This window comes from Pseudochaenichthys georgianus, chromosome 17 (genome assembly GCF_902827115.2).
Source record: "Pseudochaenichthys georgianus chromosome 17, fPseGeo1.2, whole genome shotgun sequence".
In the NCBI taxonomy this organism is placed as follows: Eukaryota; Metazoa; Chordata; class Actinopteri; order Perciformes; family Channichthyidae; genus Pseudochaenichthys; species Pseudochaenichthys georgianus.
In genome coordinates this window covers 21,966,645-21,987,798 of record NC_047519.1, presented here as the reverse complement: position 1 = coordinate 21,987,798, position 21,154 = coordinate 21,966,645, and the positions used below count along the sequence as shown (strand labels likewise).

The following is a 21,154-nucleotide window of genomic DNA, read 5'->3' as shown; positions in this document are numbered from 1 at the left end:
TACGCTGATGATGTTTGCTGATGTTCTGTTATTAGAGTGAAGTGCAATTCAGAGTCACAAGGATTGTTGTTTAGGCATTGTCACAACAAGTAGCTTTTTATAGATGTTATTCCAAACACATGAGATACACAAATGAGACTGAAAATCATATCTGTGGGATGATTTCCAGGAAAGTTCTGCAGTGAGATTACAAGGAAATTAATTTCTAGTGAGTTCGCGATGGCCTGCAGGTTTGTGTACCACAGGTGGAAGAAGGTTGATTTTAACTGGCACAATTTCCTGACTGACACTGTTGGCAAACAATGTCGTGCAGTATTCTCCACCAGACTCCACATCAGAATACAGATCTGTTAAGGCTTTAAGAAAAGGAGTTAGGGAGTTGCTCACCTAATATAAAAAAACTGACATTTTGATTTGATAAAAAAAATACAAAGCAGATTATTTATGTGTGTTTGTTAGTTTGACTATTATTGTGTTTTACACAAACCTGAACAAGATAACACCTTCATTCCAATTGTATTGCTAACGAGAATTTGTGGAAACTAGCAAGCAAAAAGCCAACAAAAAGGGATAAATGGTTCCAATGTTTGATTTTTGCCATTGTGTGACAGTATATTGGAAAAAATAAACCCAGAGCATGCTGAGTTTTTTTTGGTTTTGTTGCATGACATACTGTACACTACAGTAGGTTTGTGTTGGTGCACCAGCCAAACGAGGGTTTGGCCTGCTACAGTCTCTGTGTGAGAGCTACTGTACGAGGACGCTGCACATCTACACTCTGATAGATGATCATGTGGTCAGTCATGGCTCCCCAGGGCTCTGTGGTGTGATAGATTCACTAGTGTAGGCCGACATCGAGCTGTTTAACAGCTTAACAGATGGATCGCTCTTCCTCCTTTAATTAAGGATCAGTATTTACTGTCACTGAGATTATGGCGACTGGCTTCAAAGGCTACAAAGAGGACTTTTGCTTTTTGATGCTACAACCACACTTGTGTTCTCTCCCTTTTATTTTTGTGATCGTCACTGTGCTCCCATTGGCTTTTTCCAGGCCCAGGCCACTCTGATGTTGAGTGTATTGTTTGTCATCTTCTTTTGAATTGTTAGTGAAACAAAAACAAAATTGTCTTGGGACATATAATTCCAAAGAAACACATTTACATGTTCTTTAACCATTTATTAATTCACCAAATACAGTGAAAATGGCATCATAATAACAATGACTCATTCTTAGAATGTCATGACATTTTTGATGCTTTTTTGCTTCAGAAAATGATGTTTCATTTTTGAAAATATTAAGGTTTCATGCACAACAAACCATATCCAGTTTCTTTAAAATAATGGTACAAAATAAAAAAACAAAAACTGTAATGTCCAAAACCGTTCAAATAACACTTGTTATTTGAGGATACTCGTAAACAGTGCAATATACTCTAAAACTGCAATTTTCTAACAAATTCATCAACGAAGCTCAAGTCACAGTATACGATTTCTTAATAATAGTTTAACATTGATGTGTGCAAAACCCCAGACACATTCAGTTAGTCTTTAAAAAACGCCCGACTGGTGATATAGAATGAGACCAGTCCACCAAAACCTTAGCTTCACCTCCATGAAGCCTAGTCTCATCCTGTATATCCTCTCTGAAGTAGAAATATTTGTGTTGATGAATTGTAAGACGATAGACTAGCATATCATTTAAATAACAAATATTTAGATATAAAAATACAAATATGACTTTTGTCAAAAAAGAAGCGTGCCAGGGTAAGAGTAGTGGCACCTGCATTGGCACCGGAGTGAAAGTTCATGCAAATAGATGGAGAAACAACGTATTGTAGAGGGTACACAAATAACTGCGAATGAAAAATAACCACATTTTTGAAAGCATAATTTTTTTCCCATCAATTTCATGACTTATTCTAAACATTTTATATAATCTATGCTGGCCTCTGTAGTTATCTGAGCATTTGAGAATACAAAAACAAGGGAACAAGAGATATGTGCAGGTCTAAATCAGCTACATGAAGGTGCCAAGCTGCACCTTTAGAAGAAGAAGAAGAAGAAGAAGAAGAAGAAGAAGAAGAAGAAGAAGAAGAAGAAGAAGAAGAAGAAGAAGAAGAAGAAGAAGAAGAAGAAGAAGAAGAAGAAGAAGAAGAAGAAGAAGAAGAAGAAGAAGAAGAAGAAGAAGAAGAAGAAGAAGAAGCCTGTGGTTCAGGTGTAATCAGTGGCCTAATGTTCTTTAAGGGCCAAAACAAGCAGGGCTTCTACTACAGAAAATATTAACATTGCACCGTCCTCGGATATATGTTTTTTTTACATACAATGTGTCTCCTCTATTTAGCAGACTCGAGAGTTTGGTTGGTCTGTTTTTAAAAAGCGTTAGCAGCAACAGGAATGCATTGGCTCAGTGCTGAACGGACAGCTCCCTTGAATGCACCGTCGCTGACTGAATCAACAAAGCAAAGCCTAAAGGAGGGGGAGGGGGAGGAAGGGGGACGTCTGAAAGCTTAGCCTATACTGTACAACTTATTGAAATAGGGCTGGGATTTAGCTTCAGTCTCCAGTTGCAGTATTGTGTTGCTTACAACGCTGTTGGAAAGGAAAAATAGATGGTCGTGAAGTAATGACAAGTTCATCCATCATTAAAGTCAGCAGAGGTTAGATACAGAGCGGAGTCCGCCATCTCAACACCTCGCTGCGCAGCAGTACTTAAAATCGGGATTCGTTTGGAGAATTGCCAGCAATCCCATGATAAATCTTGGTCTTTTCCAGAGTCTCTCCCTCTCTTTCTTTCATCATCCGTCATCTTCATTTATCAACCTTCATCCTTCTCCATTTCCCCCCCCGTTCTGCTCTTTTCATTGCCGTTCGTCAGTCACTCCATCCTCGCTTCGTGCCGTCGTTATTCTCCTGCAATCCTCGAACATGCACAGCCGACAAGTGCTTCAAATCGGTAATCAAAAATAAAAAGTCTGCAAGACTCGCTCGTGTTTAAACGCCGGGATCAGACTTGTCTGACATCCCCTTCAGGACCTCGTCTATTCGGTCATCCTCGATGACCACTGTGGGGAGAGAGTGGGGAGAGAAGGGGGGATGTTTACTAAGACCATTACAGCAGAGATACATGATGACATTTCTATAATATCACAGTCAATACTGAGATCATTGTGTTTTATTGTAAGGTCAAGTGATTCGTATTTACGGACTAGAGTAAAGGGGGAACACTGAATAACCAAAGCAAGGGAGAACACATGTTTGACAATACTGCAGGTGAATAGATAAATACAAATGAAAGCATTGCAAATCCCCGACCTCGGGACGGGTACGCGCATTTGGTGAAGCCAACTCATTCCCGGTAATGGCGACGAGCCAGGCTTTCATCAGGTTTCTATTGTTTTGGGAACAGTGCGGGGTGTGTCCTTACGGAGATAATGTCTCTGTAAACAGACTCGTGCAACAAAGAAGTATTTACCCTGTGTTTGAAATATCTAAATGTAGACTCGAATGTTATGGACACACACAATTTGAATAAAAACTAGATTATACGAATGAGAGCATTATAATAAACTGATTATAAATCCTAGCAGATGTTGCATGTTTTCCATCGCCATGTTTACGTCGTTGTGACAAAGTGATATTACACTATCCGTTACCTCGCTTGGCTCTTCCGATCTGTCCAAGCTTTGGGGGTCTTTTCGCCTGCGACCCAGCGAAAAAGGCGCTCGTGTCCTGCAGTCCGCAGCTAAAGGACATCTGACTGACCTCGCTGTCCGCCCCGTAGCCGCTCATTTTCCCCTCGTTGTATGGCAGCACCTCGGACATAGTGGCACGACTCAAGAAGGATCACCAGAGTAAATAGAAAGTAGATAAAAGTCTTCCCCAGTGGCTTTATATTTCCAATAAAGCCTTAGATTCCTTTGTTGGTGCAAGCTGCAGAGGATGGTGTGTTTGTCCTGCTGGATCCTTTCTGAATGTAACTCGGTGTAGATGAGGGGACACCCGCGTCTAAGGTCCGGCTGTTGTTGTGGTCTCTCTGTGGTCTCTGGATGTTTTGCAGCTGCAGGCAGAGTCAACGTGTGTGTGTGTGTGTGAGAGAGAGAGAGGTGTGTTCGCCTGTGTTGCTGGCTGCTGTCTGCTGAGGGAAGTGGGAGATCCCGGGATCATAAAGGAAACCCAGGCAGAACGGTGAAGTCATCCATCCGGGGGGGGGGGTGCGTGTGCGTGTGTGTGTGTGTGTGTGTGTGTGTGTGTGTGTGTGTGTGTGTGTGTGTGTGTGTGTGTGTGTGTGTGTGTGTGTGTGTGTGTGTGTGTGTGTGTGTGTGCGTGCGTGCGTGTGTGTGTGTGTGTGTGTGTGTGAGAGAGAGAGAGAGAAAGAAAGAAAGACAGAAAGACAGAGAGAGAGAGTTAGAGTTAGAGGAGCAAGAGTGACATCTTCAGGTCAATACATGACATTGCACCAGTGAAGAAGTAACTTTCAGTCAGTTTTTGTGACGCTGGTTTACTGTAGAATAAATCTGCAAATTTACCATTAGGCAATGGTGGAAAACGTGCTCAGATACTCTAATTAAGCAAAAGTACTAATACCACATTTTAAACGTTCTCTATTACAGAAGTACAAGTTCTGAGTTCAAAAAGTTACTTAAAGGGGACCTATCATGCAAAATGCACTTTGTGATGTCTTTTATACATAAATGTGTGTCCCCGGTGCGTCGGGAAAATAAAACCCTCTCTCTTTTCCTCCGTACCCAAATCTTTTCAAAATGGGGGGTCCAACTTGCAGATACAGATTTTCTGCCGATCTGACGTCAAATCGGCAGCGGACCCACAGAAAGTTGCTATCAGAAACAATGCCTGACGTGTTTTGGACGTAATCTCGTCTTTGTTTACATTAGAAAGCCTCGCCATCACTCAGAGCTAACCTGTACGAGCACGTGTTTAAAAAGCAGGAAATAGAAAAAGGAACTCCCCTTGTGATAAACCTGCAAGAGAAAAAGCATTTGAGCTCCTGTTTGTCTAACAGAGCTACAAAAGAGGGGTTTGAGCAATATGAGGCATGGCTACAATGGGTGATCTATTTGGTATTTTAAGCAAAAATACTTCACAGCCATGCTGTGCCCTTCAGCCTCTCAGTTTCCGTCTCTCTCAGTTTCCGTCTGTCCTCTGCTGCTCTTCTCCTTCCCTTTATAGGCGTGTAAATTGGCTCCAGGTGTGGTCACTCATTGTCAATCAGCATGGCAAGGCCAATCCAAACATTTCAAAAATAAAAGCATGCAGCAGGAAGTTAAAACTAGTTAAAAAGGCAAACACATTTCAGAGTAAAATCACACAATAAAAAGGTATAAAACACACTACACTTAAAGCCATGCAATAATGAATAATTAAAATACATTGCCATGTGACATATGCTACTTACAACTTTTAGATTTTAAATCTTTTACATTTTTGATGTGAATGTGGCACATTTCATTAACAAAGGATTTCAGTACTTCTTTCGTACTGAATGAATAGATGAATAGTAGTGCAGATTATTAGCATATATAGGCGAAATAACAGCAGTTAAAAGTTAAGAAATTAAAATGATTAATTATTTAAATAAACTAATAATATTATCCTGGTTGTGTTCGTGCGGAAATATATGAATGGTTGATTTCAGCACCACGGACAGAGCCAGTATAAATTCAACATTAGCTGCATTTGAAGGTCATCCTTCTCTTCTGCAGTCTCTGCTACAACATCCCATCCTTACGGCATTATGGTGTCTTATAACATCTCAAATAAAGAGCAGACAGAAGGCCTATTGTTGGACCAAACCTGTGTTAACAACTCGGGCCAGCTGACCTGTCTGTCTGTGCCTCCTGTCTGAAATTGACCACCTGACACTCGTTGAAAGCAGTTCTCCTGGAAATATACTTATGCATGTGTTACGCTGATTTAACGCCGTACCCCTTTCCTTATAACGCCCCGCCTCGTATGCTGAACTCCAGTGGGCTTAAGTACCACCACTACTCTTTTGGTCCGCCTCTGTTAAGTTCAATTGATCTTTCTCAGTCCGCATGCTGTGAGTCGTCGTCCTCCTCCTCCTCCTCCTCCTCCTCCTCCTCCTCCTCCTCCTCCTCCTCCTCCTCCTCCTCCTCCTCCTCCTCCTCCTCCGTCGTCCCCTTGTTTTTCTTTCTCCATCCCAGCCTGCCCTTTAGCAGGCAGCAGTCCTTAATAATGACCAGGCACACTCAATCAGTCCCATCATCTCTGACAAGGGCACCCACCCTTAGAGAGAGAGAGAGAGAGAGTGTGTGTGTGTGTGTGTGTGTGTGTGTGTGTGTGTGTGTGTGTGTGTGTGTGTGTGTGTGTGTGTGTGTGTGTGTGTGTGTGTGTGTGTGTGTGTGTGTGTGTGTGTGTGTGTGTGTGTGTGTGTGTGTGTGTGTGTGTGTGTGTGTGTGTGTGTGTGTGTGTGTGTGTGTGTGTGTGTGTGTGTGTGTGTGTGTGTGTGTGCTCTTGAAGCACTGCCTCCAATTATAAATGAATCACTATGCTGAGTCACTTACCCTCTCCCTTCCCTCCCCTCCCCTCCCCTCGAGCAGGCCAGGCACAGCTGAACACACACACACACACACACACACACACACACACACACACACACACACACACACACACACACACACACACACACACACACACACACACACACACACACACACACACATACACTCGCACACTCGCACAATGTTGAACACACTATGTTCCTCCTTGAGGAACACTACACTAGCTGAGTAAAAAAGCCAATAAAAAGCGTAGAGCTAAGAGCCACGATCGATGACTTGCTCTCAGGTTGTGTGTGTGTTTTGGAAAAGCTAAAACTGTAAGTAAGAGCACCAAAAGAAAGTGAGGCACCACCATCTGTATTCATGGAGCGAATAACAGTTGTATATCTGCTCTCATCGTCATCAAGATGAATGTTGTTGGTTTTTCAGCACATTGCTCTCTAGATACTGGGGACGTCGGCAGAGCTCCTTCAGTCAGTGACCACACAGCTGAGCTACACATGCTCACAGACTCATTCTGCAGCATGTCAAATACTACGCACTGCCTGCTGCACCTCCGTCACTCACAGAGGAGGCAACGCTGGGATCAGGAAAGGTGAGTATATATTGTTTAGCACCATGTTGGTAAAACCTGTGGTTTTATACTCAAAACAATGATCTGGTTATAAAATATTATGATTAAAACAATGCTGATAGGCCATTTAACATAATATGTAGTTTTCCCTTTAAATGCCAATATGTTAACTTAGACAGACAGAGTAACTAATATAGTATTTCAATCTGAATACTTGCACCGATAGATATACATATTAAAACACAACAATGTCCGTCTCTTGTCTGCAATATTATAAAGTAATCTTTTTTGTTCGTTAAAATGCATCTTTCAGTATTTTTATGACAATGCATCAAGTCAACATGTAAAGTAAAATATGTTGATACTATTGTCAAACCGACGGAATTCTGAACCAACTGTAAGTATCCTCATCTCCATGGAGCATTTTAAGGTTTTAAGTCTCATTGTTTTGGTCTTACAGATCACAAATGTACTCATGAAGAAGAAATCTCAGTGATTAATATTTTAGAACCTGATCAGATACATTTAAAACAACATGTCTGGAAGGCTAAATACTGTGAGAGAAGAGATAAGTAAAGAAACATACCTCTCTGTTTCTAATTTTGGGATCTGTGTCTATTTCCTTTTGGTTTCTAAAGGGTAAAAGAATGGAATAGATTGCAATATGCCCTTACCGGATTACCTTACCACCTCAATTGTATCTACAATCTGGTTGGATTCAGATCCCTGGGCTCGGTGCATCAGCGCTGTTAGAGCCATGCAATTTGCTCAAAGCGAACGGCCAAACAAAACAAAAATCTATATTTCTGACCAGTGTGTGGTTGCCTGTGATACTATCGCTGTCAGCCTTTCCTCAGGGGGGGAGCGCTTGGTTTGTTGATGAGAGGAGAAGCACTGCAGTCACACAACTGTCCCAAAGTAGGTCACTTATCCCACGTTTCACTGCATGCCCAAAGCAGATGGGTGACAGCGGTAATTGGCATCAGGAGCTGTGGCACGCTGTGATGGCTCTCTCTCCTGAGATACCGCACCTCTACCTTCCCTCCTGCTGTCTGCTGAGTGCCTGCTAATGCCAAGGTAAAGAAACACCCTGCTGCACCACTACTCCCTGACACGCACATAAGGTCATGTGTCAACATTTCAAAGATTTGGAGCCATGCCATTTCCAATGTAACCTTCATTGTTTGTTGAGTACTGCATATAACTGCTGGTGTATGACTTGACGAAAAACTAGATCTTGCTAAATATATTGTTTTGTCCTCATTTGGACAACATTAGTATCCATTTAGCTTGTTGTCTCCTCCTGCTGGCAGTAGTTAATGTGATGGTAGAAGGTCTTAGCTGCTCACAGGCTGAGAAAATGAACCTTTCGCGCAAAGGACCGTGCTCGGAGGGAGCATCATAGGCTCAGCCAATCCCCTCTTGGATAGAAAGGGAAAATCAAGAAAAACTGAAAGTGAGTATTATGTTTCTGTCCCTTTCTAATTGTATATTTTGTACTTTTAATGCTCAATAAAATATATATTTAAAAAAAAAGAAGAAAGGGAAAATCAAAGCTTTGTGCATGGAGTTAAAGGGAAAGAGATGCCATTGCCAACAGCCAGGGATGTGCTGAAAGTCCTGGAATCAAACTTCAACCAAAAGTGCACTATGTGTCTCAAGGTGATGTCATGCAACTCCTTAGAGACAACATACTGTAAGGCAGAAAAAAGATGGACACCACGAGATGCCTGTCCCTTTCAAGGGCAGTGGTCATTATACAGTCTTTATGCAAGAAATAATCAGCAACGGTGATGCAGAGCCATGAAGGAGAGAGTGTTCGGTACATTCCTCATCACAGGGTGGACCACCCCAAGAAGCCAGGCAAACTAAGAGTTGTTTTTGATGCTCAGCAATGCATACAATAGTTGACATTTCACCAAAGGCGAAAATGCCAACCTTATTATGGCTTGAAAGGAAAAGTCAGCAGCTGACTGAAGTCAATAAGATTCATCCTGTCATAACCAGGAACATCTGTACAAATTACAATTCAGTGTGGACCAACGGACTGACATTTCCATTCCTGAAAACTCCATACACTTAGCAATAATACAATTAATGATAATAGCTAGCAATGATAATAGCTAGCTATGATAATAGCTAGCAATGATAATAGCTAGCAATGATAATAGCTATCCATGCTAACGCTGCCATTACATCTCTCTATTTAAAACGGGCACTCCTAATATATTTTTAACTTACTTAACTACTAGTGTCTGCAGCCTCATCACCACAAATATGGGTCTACACCCATGAAGCAGAAACCATTAGAGAATAATCATATCATTGTTAATTATTAAATAATTGTTTGTCAGCTATCAGAATAGATTAAACAGGATAGCATGGCCTACATTAATTGCATGTGACTTCGAATTCATCCACTGAAGCCAGTGTCTTCCCTCACTGTCAGCCAGCACAGTGTCTCATTAACTCAAGTGAAGAAAGATGGACATCTAGTGGTAGAGGCACCAATCTCGTATCATCATTTACACAAACTGAAATCCACTAAGCCTGGAGTAGTTCGTAGTTCATATGTTTAGAACTTGTATCTCTATATGCATACATATACATACATACATACATACATACATACATACATACATACATACACACACACACACATACATACATACATACATACATACATACACACACACACACACACACACACACACACACACACACACACACACACACATACATACATACATACATACATACATTACAGTATTTCCCATTGTATTTACCCTCTCCAAAGACCCATGTGAAACTATTCCCATTCTTTTTTGCTGTAAAATACTTTGATCTTTTTGTATTTATTAATTGAACTGGACTGATCCAATCAAATGACACTGCTCCCCCATGCCCTCAGAGGTCTGCGGGTGCTACAGTAATAGTCTGCTCCCCCAGAGCCACAGCTGCTGTTCTGCTGAGAGACCTCATGAAGAATTTGTCAAAGTGAACCCTTCTGACCGCTGGGGAAGATTTATGAGATCCTGTGTCTCCCACCTGCTCCTTTTTTCACGCCACACTCTTTACCTCGCAATACAACCACAAGCACACAACTGTTAGTTGTTCCCTTTCTGTTCGAAAAGAGAAACAAAAGGTGGCTTTTCATCTACCCGCCATGCTCCAAATCCTCGTAATGCCTTTTAGAGAAGACAGAAATAGTAAGCTTGATGACTCACTACACACAAGTCTTTTCAGGCACCAGGTGCTGTCAACAAGCATGTGTGCCTCATGGAGAAATAATAAGACCCATCATGAATGAATCAAGTCCTGTGGAACACGTGTATCTATTGAGATATGAACTACGTTCCTAATGTTTAAGAAGAGCAGACGTTTGATGTAACAGGATAAACTAAGTTGTTTCAAAACATTCCTAAAACAAAATGGGATCCGTAATTTTGACAAATGGAGATTCAGGCCGTTTCTCAATCGCGAGTACAGAGTAACTATTTCAAGTATTCTACGTCAGAGTGGCGCAGAATACTGGGCATTTAACATGCATTTAAACCTATGATTTAAACAGTCCTTCGGTGCCACTCGATGACGCAGTATACTTGAAATAGTTGCTCTGCAGCAGTTTTACTTGCGATTGAGAAACGGCCACTGACAATAAGGAAGACATGCTACACAAATTGTACAGAGTGATTCTTTATTAAATATGTTTCAAAAACCACCATTTTACACATTTCCTGTCAATAAGTCATTAGCTTCGTCTTGGCACTAAATATATGTAACTTTCTATGACTCAAATGTGACTGAAAGAGGTTGAAATACAAGCTTACTTCTTCTGAGCAGTCTCAAGTCATCCAGACAAACAGTTAAATCGCTCTTTAGACCGCAGCCACCATATAAATAACCAGAATAAGGCACAGAACAATTATGTAGGAAAATAAACATCTATTGTTCACACATTTACACCCACCCCCCATCACATTTGTTCTTAATTAATGATAAAATACCTAACTGAAAGTCATAACAATTCACCTTTTGTATTACATACAATCCCATCATGACATTATTCTTTACAGTAATGTGAATTTCAAAGCGTAGCTCTTCTGTGGTGTGAGTGCAGCACTTAAAGGAGTTAAGCTGACAGTTTGTGTGTTGCTGAAGCTCCACTGAGGTCATGTGATCACAGTTGCCTCAAACATGGTAGAGAGGCACCACCCTGCTTATGCTCTGTCTACAAATAGGGCAGCGGGGCTGGGGGAGAGCCTGGTAGCAGCTGTAGCAGCAGCACACGTGCCCACACTCCAACAGAATACAGTTACGTGGCTGAGTAAGGCAGATCACACAGGCGTTCACTAAGTGCTCCTCTTCCTCGTTTCCGATGGCCTCGTGTCCGGCTACTGGAGCACGGGCTCTTGGGTTTTCAGCCCGCAGTCTGTCAAATTCCCTCCTCTCCTTCTCCCTCTGCCAGTGTACTTTGAGTTTATTGTAGTAGCGTCGGCCCAACCAGAGTAGCACCCCTGCCCCCGCCACAGCAGAGGCGATGGCGAGCCCCTTCCACCAACCAGCTGTGCTCTCCTGCTCCCCCAACAGGGTGTCAAAGTCTGTAATGCTCAAGAAATACTCTGAGCCGTTAGAAGGGGGTCTGAGATTCAGGGTGCCGTCAGTGTCCAGTACCAACTCACCCACACCAGTTAGAGTTGCGCCCACCTGGAAAACATTTGTGAAACGAAGATCAGTTAAATCAGTTGTATTAGTATACTTTGTGAAGTGAATAAAAGATAAGATAAGATGGAACTTCATCTATCCCTGTGGGGAAATTCAGGCGTTTATAGCAGCAACAGTGTCAGAAAGAAAAACAGGATTCACAAGGTAAAGATAAAATAGAATAAAAGTTAAAATAATAATACAGCAAAAATAAAGTGATAAAGTAACTATTGAAACAAGATATCACAAGTTGAGCATTTGTATGAACATGTTCAATATATGTACATAAGTGTTCAGATGTGAGTGCAGGTTAAAGTCTTGTAAAGACAGTGCAGTTGTTATGTATGTACAGTCCTGGTTACTATTTGTGGTCACTTTACTATTGAGTAATAGAAGTTCACTGTGGTATTTTACTTACTTTGAGCATTTCTTCTGTCTCCAGCTGCCCTTTAAGCTTCTCCCCGCTGAGGTATTGTCCTATGATGTCACTGAAGCCGTAGTTGACCTGGTGAAACTTCTCGTGGGTGGTCTCCATGTGGACACCAGAGGCCTGCAGAGGGCACAGCACTCTGACGGCCGTATCATCTGATCCCACTACTACAAAGGGCACTGCAGTCACTCTTTGGTGCAAGACCCGCTCACTGTCCGTCCTGCAACAGGCGAAGAATAACAGATATTTTATGTCAATACACATGAGAATCAAGACAAGATATTGTTAACATGATGCACTTCAATTTTGGGTTGCATTTTGATTCATGTTTACATAAATAAACAAATACATCTGAAGTGACATCACTAAATGATGTCAGGAATTATGTCTTGAATGTTGTTGTATTATTGTTGTATTGTTTTAAGTGTCGGACCCCAGGAAGAGTAGCTTTTGTCAAGAGCAAAAGCTAATGGGGATCCTTAATAAACATAAACTAAATATTCTGATATTGGGCTAATTGAAAGCCTGCGGTACAAGCTGCTTTGTGGAATTGGTACAAGCTGCTTTGTGGAATTTGAAAGCAGTGAAGGGTCTAAAGCAGGGGTGTCCAAACTTTTTTCACCTACAGTAGGGCCACATACAGAAAAATACGAATGGCTGGGCCCCTCACTCGAGGTGAAGTTAATTGCCTCATAAGTTAAGTTATAAATTAGCAAAATCAATTAAATGTGGGTAAATTATTCTTGATACTTGAAAATGCTTTAAGAAGAAAAAAACAGCCTACATCACAGCTCTCCAGAGGGTTTACTTTATTTTGTTAGCAGCTCATCCCTTAAAGCAGAAGCCTCAGATTGCTTATAAAAAGAGGAAATATGAAGGGTAGATTTCAAGCGTAAATAAGTTATTGGGCTTTTTTCTTTTCAACTTAAATTTGTTAGAAAATGTTTTCAACTTAAAAAAAGTGTTTAATATATGTGTACGTATATATTGAAAATATAAGACAAGCACAAGTTTAATTTGTGGGCCATATTCCATTATACCTTTTGAATTTGCTGAGGGCTGATTCAATATGGGCCGTAGTTTCGACACCCCTGGTCTAAAGCCATGTCGAAAGTTATTATAATTAAATGTTTCAAATATTGACATCATCATCACCTAAGATGCTCTTACAAAAGTGAATCTGTGATATTTCTGAAATTCTTGCTGATTAATAACACGAACTTGCCAGAAAAGGCAAAGAATATATAGATGCAGTATGAATAGCTCGTAATAGCCCTCAACCAAACCCACAGGCTTTCAATCAGGGGCCAAGATGTCTCATCTATCTTGTGTAGCTGATGTCAGAGGCAGCAATCAGGTTTGGGTCCTACTGCAAAAGCCACATGGTTAAAAGTAACTTAACCCCAGCTTAAAATCGGGCTTGCCCTGACAACTAATAGAACATTTTCCCACACCATGCACAGCAGTGGTGTACCATGACGTTATAGAACCACTCTTCACAGCTGGGTTCCAGAAACGCAAACCTTTCAAAGCAGAGGCTAGTGCAGAAATATGTTTTTCCTCCTTCCTAAATTGGGAGTGCACGTACTATTTAAGGCATACCACCTCAGAGGAATGTGCCTGGTTGTATTCCAACCACAAACCTTTGTTGCATGTCAAACATCTAAACTGTCCACTATAAAAGTGATGATGCCACAAAATGTGTGGAATCATAATGCTGCTAATATTGTATTGATGGATGACTCACCAAGTGCGTGACAGGCTGTTCCACACAAGCCTGTGTTCTCTCAGCAAGACCTTCTGCAACACTCCAAATATTTCTTTTTGGAAGGAGCTGGTCAGAGGCTCGCCTACCGGTTGCACAGCACCTACGATGTATACACACACCTGTTAGAGTATACGATATGTTTTCAAGTGTTCAGCTCTTGTCAGAGTCAACTCATGTTTACCTTCGATGACAGCATACTGTAGACATGCTCCTGGAGTAACTTTCAGAATGTCTTTGAGTTTTCCGTCTATAGTGAAGTGAGGAGCATCCTGACAACATGAGACACAAACACTTAGGAAGGAAACTTGAAGGTTTAAAAAAAAAAAAAGCAGTAGAAGCCATGACCATTACCTAATGGTTTACAAGATGGGAAAAAGGGAAACAAAACGGTTTCCCCCACACAAAATGATACTTTGTCTCCAGCCTTTGCGTTTTCTTTTCAATGTATGCAAGGTTTACTTCCTTCTTCTTACTACAAAGTTATTTGGAACTTTGTAGGTTGCAAGTAGACATGTTCTCAGTCACAAGCCCAATAAAATAAAAAGTATAAGAAGAAGACAAGAAGATTGCCCTCCACTAAATAGGATCTATCTATCTGTGTGTGTGAAAGCTGACTTTTACATGGTTTTGGAACTAATCCCAATTATTTGAAAGGCTTTGACAGCATGAAGACTACAAATGCATTATTAAAACAATATATGAAAGGTTATGTCAATCACAGATGGACCACAACTAACTTCGAGTTTATCTAGCGTTGTCCGGCTCTTCTTGTAGAGACAGTAGCAGATGCCTGAGAGGGCCAGGCTGGCCCCGAGACACACTGCCTCTGAGACCTTCACAGGAAACTCCTCCATTCCCTCTGAGTCTCCTCACTGCAGACCTGCAGGAATACATGATATTAAAGAAGATCAAATATAATCTATTTTGTTTCCTGTATATCAGTGATGACAACAAATGTCATGTTACTATGAAAAAAATGACTTAATGAAGTAAAGTCTCCTCAGTTGATGATCATGGAACTTGGGTTAACCTCGTTTATGTTTCAGCTTCAGCTGTTGACATTCAAAATCTGACTAATTCAGATGTATAGAGTATTTTTTAAAGATTCTGGAAATACATTAACACAATGTTGTTTTAAGACAACCTGATTTCTTTAAACGAGGCCAGTTGTTTGTTTCGGTTCATATTGCTTGTAAGGGAAATTAAGACCCATTAACTTCTCTTTAATTGTTTTACAGCTAACACCATCAATATGACTCAAACTGTAACTCGCTGTCAACAGTAACAAGCCACTTATTACATAACGTATTTCAGTAGGATTATTATCTTTGTAATAATGGTAAGCTAAAGTTAGCTATAAAGCAGCAGTTTTGACCTCTAGACATTGTTTAAACAACCGTATCGTTAGCTTACTATATGTTCACAAATATGAAATGCCTAAAGGTATATCTTTTTTAATTGTCAAGTACGACTTATTATAATATCAGTTGTTTTTACCTGTCAGAAAATTGAAGTCCTAGCTTGACATTTTCGGCTGAGCTATGTTGTCCACGTCACGTGACCCTATGGAACGCTGCGTGATGACGTATACATTGCGACGTCTCTCCACGTCTCTCCAGTCTCTCCTTCGCTAGTGAGCTACTCGCTACACCGCCGAGATGGCAGGAGGTGTGCGCAGAAAGTCTCCTGGTTCCCCGTCCCCCCTGTGGGGGAAACTCCACACACTGTGGCAGGACAAACATTTGGTCCTGTTCAAGACGCAATACACTCTACTGGTCGTTTCAGTTTTGTGGTTTCTAGAGATCGGTTTCAATGCGTGGGTCATACAGAAAGTAGCATGTAAGTAGCTGCTCTGTGCGGCTAGTTAGCATGCTCTGGTGCTTTGTTATGTTTCTTAACGTATGTAAGCGCTCAGTAGCTAGCATTAGCAAACCTACTAACTTCGACTACCACCTGTCAAAGGGAATTTACTGCCCTTGCATGACCACATGTCTGCTCAAGTGTTAAATATCGTTCATTATTTTCCGCAACTTCTTGCTAAAATTGTATGCAGCAAACTATTGTTAATGACAATACTCTTATCTTAATTTAAATGTGTAACGCTATGTATACCGTTACACATAAAGTCCAACAATTAGTATGTATCCCACGTCATTGATTGTATTGACAAATGTAGCTTACTTCTCAATCTAACGTAATGCTGTAAGATTCTCATGCTGAACTGTCATAAAATAAATGAAATCATCATGTTATCTTACTGTTGTTTTTTTTTATTAATCAAAACATGTTTATTCTAGAAATGTACATGCAAATAAATATACAAATAACCACAGCACAGCACTAACAGCAACGTTCCCCATCTTTTATGATCCCTGATGTATTCTATTTACCACAGACACTGAGATAGACTGGAAAGCCTACATGGATGAGGTGGAGGGAGTCATCAATGGTACCTACGACTACACCAAGCTTAAAGGAGACACCGGCCCCTTGGTGTGAGTTTAAACGTTTTTAATTATGTAGAGTTCTCCAACTTGTAGTTAGTGTTAGTGCAGTATAACTTAGCACCTTGTTGTTGCAGGTACCCGGCTGGCTTTGTCTACATCTTTACGGTTCTCTACTACATCACAAGCCATGGGGTGAACATCCGCCTTGCGCAGTACCTTTTTGCTGCTTTCTACCTCATCACACTGCTGCTGGTCTTCAGGATCTACCACCGCACTAAGAAGGTCAGTCTGTGACAACATCCTCAGGTACAATGTGGCATGATAACATTGTCTGCGATACACCACTGAACTGTACTGTGTTTGCTAAATAGGCCGTTTATATTGTATGAGTTGTATTGTATACTCTGTACTTATGTATTCTGTTTCCAAATAGTTTCCTTCTAAAATGCCTCTGATGTAATTTTTTGCCTTAAAAACATGGTGTATTTTTTTTTTCGTGGAATTTCCCCAGGTTCCTCCCTACGTGTTCTTCTTTGTGTGCTGTGCTTCTTATCGGATCCACTCCATCTTTGTGCTGCGTCTCTTTAATGATCCTGTGGCCATGATGCTGCTGTTTGGAGCCATCAACCTCTTCATGGATGGAAACTGGACTCTGGGTTGCGGCCTTTACAGGCAAGTGTCCACTGCTTCACAGCACAATGCAACTCTTATGTGTTTGGCTTTCTCGGGATGAAGTGTCACATATCTTTGTGAAACTTATATCAGATTGTGTCTTTTTTACATTATGAAATTACAACTTCATCTTTCTCTCTTTCTGACAGTTTAGCAGTGTCTGTGAAAATGAATGTGCTCCTTTTTGCTCCGGGACTACTTTTCCTCCTCATATCTGAGTTTGGCATAATCAGGACAATTCCCAAGCTTTCTCTCTGTGCGGGCATCCAGGTAAGATATCCTTAAAACCAGGCAAGCTTTATCAGCACACCAAGTACATTTTTTTGTAATGTTGTCCACTATCGCAGTGCATCATTTATAAACAGGGCTGCACATAACTGGTGCGCAGGTGCGCATGCGCACCTCCGCCAAAAAAGGACCACCGGGTCATTTGAAAAAAGGCACATTTGCGTACCAAAATTGAGAGAGAAAGGGGGAGAGAGAAGAGAAAAGAGAGGAGAGAGAAAGGTATTTGCGAGTTGCATATGAACTCAGGATCGGCCCGTAGCACTGGCGTTATAGATGCTCGCGCGCCAGATCTGTGGAGGCGCTGCGCTGGCAGCTCTGGGAGGGGAAAAAACCTTTTGGACCGTTGGTGCTCATCCTAATTTTCGGTCTTGATGTAACAACATTCATAATTAAGTAAATGTAACACCCTTTTCACCCCGGTTACACGTTTCATTTGCCCTGTACGATGGGCGCTGTAAGTGATGAAAATGGGGGATGTTGGCTTATCTGGCGCCCGCAGCTCACAGCCAAAATGCGAGGGAGAGAGAGAAGGGCGCACCGCCCGGTACCGGCGCTGTTGTTATTAGCATCTGGTGCTAGCTGCTTTAACGGATATAAGAAGAAGATGTTTCTACAATAATGTGGAGGGAGAGTCCTCTCCAGTCAGACTGAGAGGCTGATACTACAGCTCAGTGAGGTAAAGGACTCTTGAGTGTTTAGATAGTTCACTTTAGTCTAAGTTCAAACAGTTTGATCACAATTTATGTAAACACATATTTCCAAGGCAATCCTTTATAATTATTGGGATAAAACAGGTTTGAAATCATTCCAATGTATACTATAGGACAGTAACCACAAATATCCTTTAAAACTGGAGAGATAAAAAAAAAAATGCATAAATAAATGTTACGGTAAAATAACACAAATACAATAAGTTACATTAATTTGTTATTGGCTATGGTAGGTTATTGGTTATGTTCACATACTTATTTGATTACATCCACTTGTCTAAGATGACAACAGAGACTTTCGACCCAAAACCAGCAGCTAATCGCAGACTCAACCAGAGAGAAGGTAGTAGGCCTACATCATCAGCTACCATGTCTGACAGAGAGGAAGACAGTGAGGAGAACAGTCAGGAGAACAGTCAGGAGGGTAGTGATGACAGCTTGTAGGATTACTGGTCGTGCTAATGTTGTCTTGTGTTCACCTCTGCATGTGTGTTCTGTGTTCACCTCTGTGTGTTCAGTGCCGTGTGTCTGGCAAATAAAGTCAAGACCCCCTCAAAAGTTACGGTTTATTTCATTTCAAGGATGAGCACCAAGCAACATCTCCAGGTGCTCCTTTGAGAACCAGGGCAAAAAAGTTATGTGCACCCCTGTATATAAATGAATCTGTCTGCAGCTTTTGCTAGGTCTGCCTTTCCTCCTGGAGAATCCTGTGGGTTATATGAGCCAGGCGTTTGATCTTGGCCGTCAGTTTATGTTCAAATGGACGGTCAACTGGCGCTTCCTGCCAGAATGGCTCTTCTTGGATCGGTACTTCCACCTAATCCTGCTGGCTTCCCACCTGCTCGCCCTGCTGCTCTTCGCTCTCCGTCGTTGGAAGAGGTGAGACAGAGGTTACTGTTGGCATTACAGATATGAACTTGAATAAATCAGTGGTAAAGTTGTGCCAGTTTTTCTCTCCCCTACGTAGCAAGAGTTGATCCCAGGGAGTGAAATTAACACCATTTTATTTCAAGTGTAAATATATATATTTATTTCTTTTTTCTAATCAGGCCAGGAGAAAGCATCTTCGATCTCCTCAAGGATCCCAGCAAGAGGAAAGCCCCCGCTCAGAAAACCACTGTTGATCATATCCTTTTTTCGCATTTGGTTTAGCTTCTATCTGTAGAATATTTATCCTCAACGGATACATTAGGTTTTGTCAGGAAACCTTTTAATTTCTCCTAGTAGATGTCAATGAATTGATTTGCTAAAATGTCTACAATATATCGGTGAGAGAGTAATTAAAGGATGTTCCTAGTATACAACAGCTGCTGTGTGAAACCTTGACAGATGATCACAGATGGTTCTGATTCTGTTCACATCTAACTTCATTGGCATGTGCTTCAGCCGTTCGTTGCACTACCAGTTTTACGTCTGGTACTTCCATACGCTGCCCTTCCTGCTCTGGAGCGGAGGAGTCAAGAAGCTGGCCCACCTGCTCAGGTAAGGGAGTCTAAACTAATGCGGCTTACATTATTGGAATTGTATCGAAAATGCAATCTGGACCAAATCACTGTAAGTATAGTATTTGGTAAAGGCAACATATGTGAAAGTATCATTGCTCATGAAGTATTTTGGTAACGTCCAGGCCTACAAACTGTAGTGTGAAATCTTTGTTTCGTACAAATCCCATTAACATTTTAATATATTTTTAATGGAACTGATAATGTTTTCAAAAATGGTCAATCCTCTAATATCATAAATCATACCACAATTAAAAGAATCGTGCTGCCCGGTCTAAAGCAAATCAGACCACACCTCACTGCTGCTACTCTGTTTCTTCTTGCACAATAATTATGAATACTATTTTAATATGTTATATATATTTGTGTTGCATTGTTGGTGGAGCCTGGGAACCCTTTCATTGTATATCTACACTGTAGCTGTTTATATGACAATAAAGCCTTTAAACTAAATGCTAAACTAAAAGTTACATTTCTGATTATTTGTACACCTATAGCACACAGTCACTCATACATTAATGCCATATTGTTTTCCTCCTCAGGGTACTGATCCTGGGTCTGATTGAGCTTTCCTGGAACACCTACCCCTCTACTATCGGCAGCTCCGCCGCCCTCCACGTCTGTCACCTCATCATCCTCCTGTGTCTGTGGCTGGCCCCTCCGCTGCCCTCAGCCCCACCGGCAGAAACAGAAGAACCAACACCCGAGAAGGACAAAGGCCAGTGAGCTGCGGGCTGATCGGACCGGATGTCGTACATGGTCCAATCAGCTCCTCTCCTCTCTTTGGTCCTCACAACACCGGTGCAGAGGGAGGTCACTGTGACAGACTGTTTTTTTAAGTGAATACAAGGAGCCATTCAAAGCTTCTCGTCTCAGCTCACTGCTAAAGGTGAACCAAGCTAAAGTGTGGGTGCTGCACACAGATACCTACATGATGAAGTAGTTCCTTGCAGTTGAAGAGATGAAAAGAGAAAAAAATATGGATCTCAGGTTTAATTTTCAGACACATTTTAGGAATCGTGGAGTCGAATTTGAGGAGGACATTTTGAATGTTTTGTTGTTTTGAGAGAATTTGTTACATACTAGGCTTTATTTCTACAAATTATGTTAAAACTACACATTGCCAAATCTTTAATCTGGTTTTCTAATGCTCTTGTACGTGGTATAAGAATGCAGTAGATTAATATTTAAGTTGTATCATTTATATAAAAGTAATATGATACAGAACTTGAATATCGCCACAAAAGCTTTAATTTAATTGAATACAGGGCAAGAGTTTTTTTTCCCCACCACAAGGCCACATTGTTTTTTCATAGATCTACAAGCTTTAAGACAATCATGGCACTTTGTCTGTCAGATTGGTGATGTAATGGATTCATCTTCAGTTGTAATGGTTCACTGCTGCACTCAAAAGCACATAGGTTGTTTTAATGTGATAAAATGGCAGTAGACTGAGCAAGAGTGTGACATTTTATATTAAACAGAGATGCCACTTAACATTGTAGTTTTTTATTTATTTT

At 41.1% G+C, this 21,154-nt stretch overlaps 3 protein-coding genes across 3 annotated transcripts; 1 reads left to right on the top strand and 2 right to left on the bottom strand.

The window, feature by feature from the left end:
- Positions 1-1,162: 1,162 nt before the first annotated feature.
- Positions 1,163-4,165, bottom strand: camk2n1a (calcium/calmodulin-dependent protein kinase II inhibitor 1a). Its single transcript, XM_034105306.2, has 2 exons — positions 3,654-4,165; positions 1,163-3,062 (listed from the first exon to the last, which is right to left on the bottom strand). The coding sequence occupies exons 1-2, from the start codon at positions 3,820-3,822 to the stop codon at positions 2,992-2,994; spliced, it is 240 nt and encodes a 79-aa protein (XP_033961197.1). The 5' UTR covers positions 3,823-4,165; the 3' UTR covers positions 1,163-2,991.
- Positions 4,166-10,793: 6,628 nt separating this feature from the next.
- mul2 (mitochondrial E3 ubiquitin protein ligase 2) lies at positions 10,794-15,605 on the bottom strand. The gene is made up of 6 exons (XM_034104445.2): positions 15,513-15,605; positions 14,753-14,895; positions 14,197-14,284; positions 13,995-14,115; positions 12,236-12,467; positions 10,794-11,820 (listed from the first exon to the last, which is right to left on the bottom strand). Exons 2-6 carry the CDS (start codon positions 14,867-14,869, stop codon positions 11,305-11,307), a joined length of 1,074 nt encoding a protein of 357 aa, XP_033960336.1. The 5' UTR covers positions 14,870-14,895; positions 15,513-15,605; the 3' UTR covers positions 10,794-11,304.
- Positions 15,606-15,626: 21 nt separating this feature from the next.
- alg3 (ALG3 alpha-1,3- mannosyltransferase) lies at positions 15,627-21,131 on the top strand. Its single transcript, XM_071206220.1, has 9 exons — positions 15,627-15,854; positions 16,411-16,510; positions 16,597-16,744; positions 16,974-17,134; positions 17,284-17,404; positions 18,806-19,011; positions 19,182-19,259; positions 19,471-19,614; positions 20,177-21,131. Exons 1-9 carry the CDS (start codon positions 15,674-15,676, stop codon positions 20,358-20,360), a joined length of 1,323 nt encoding a protein of 440 aa, XP_071062321.1. The 5' UTR covers positions 15,627-15,673; the 3' UTR covers positions 20,361-21,131.
- Positions 21,132-21,154: the final 23 nt, after the last annotated feature.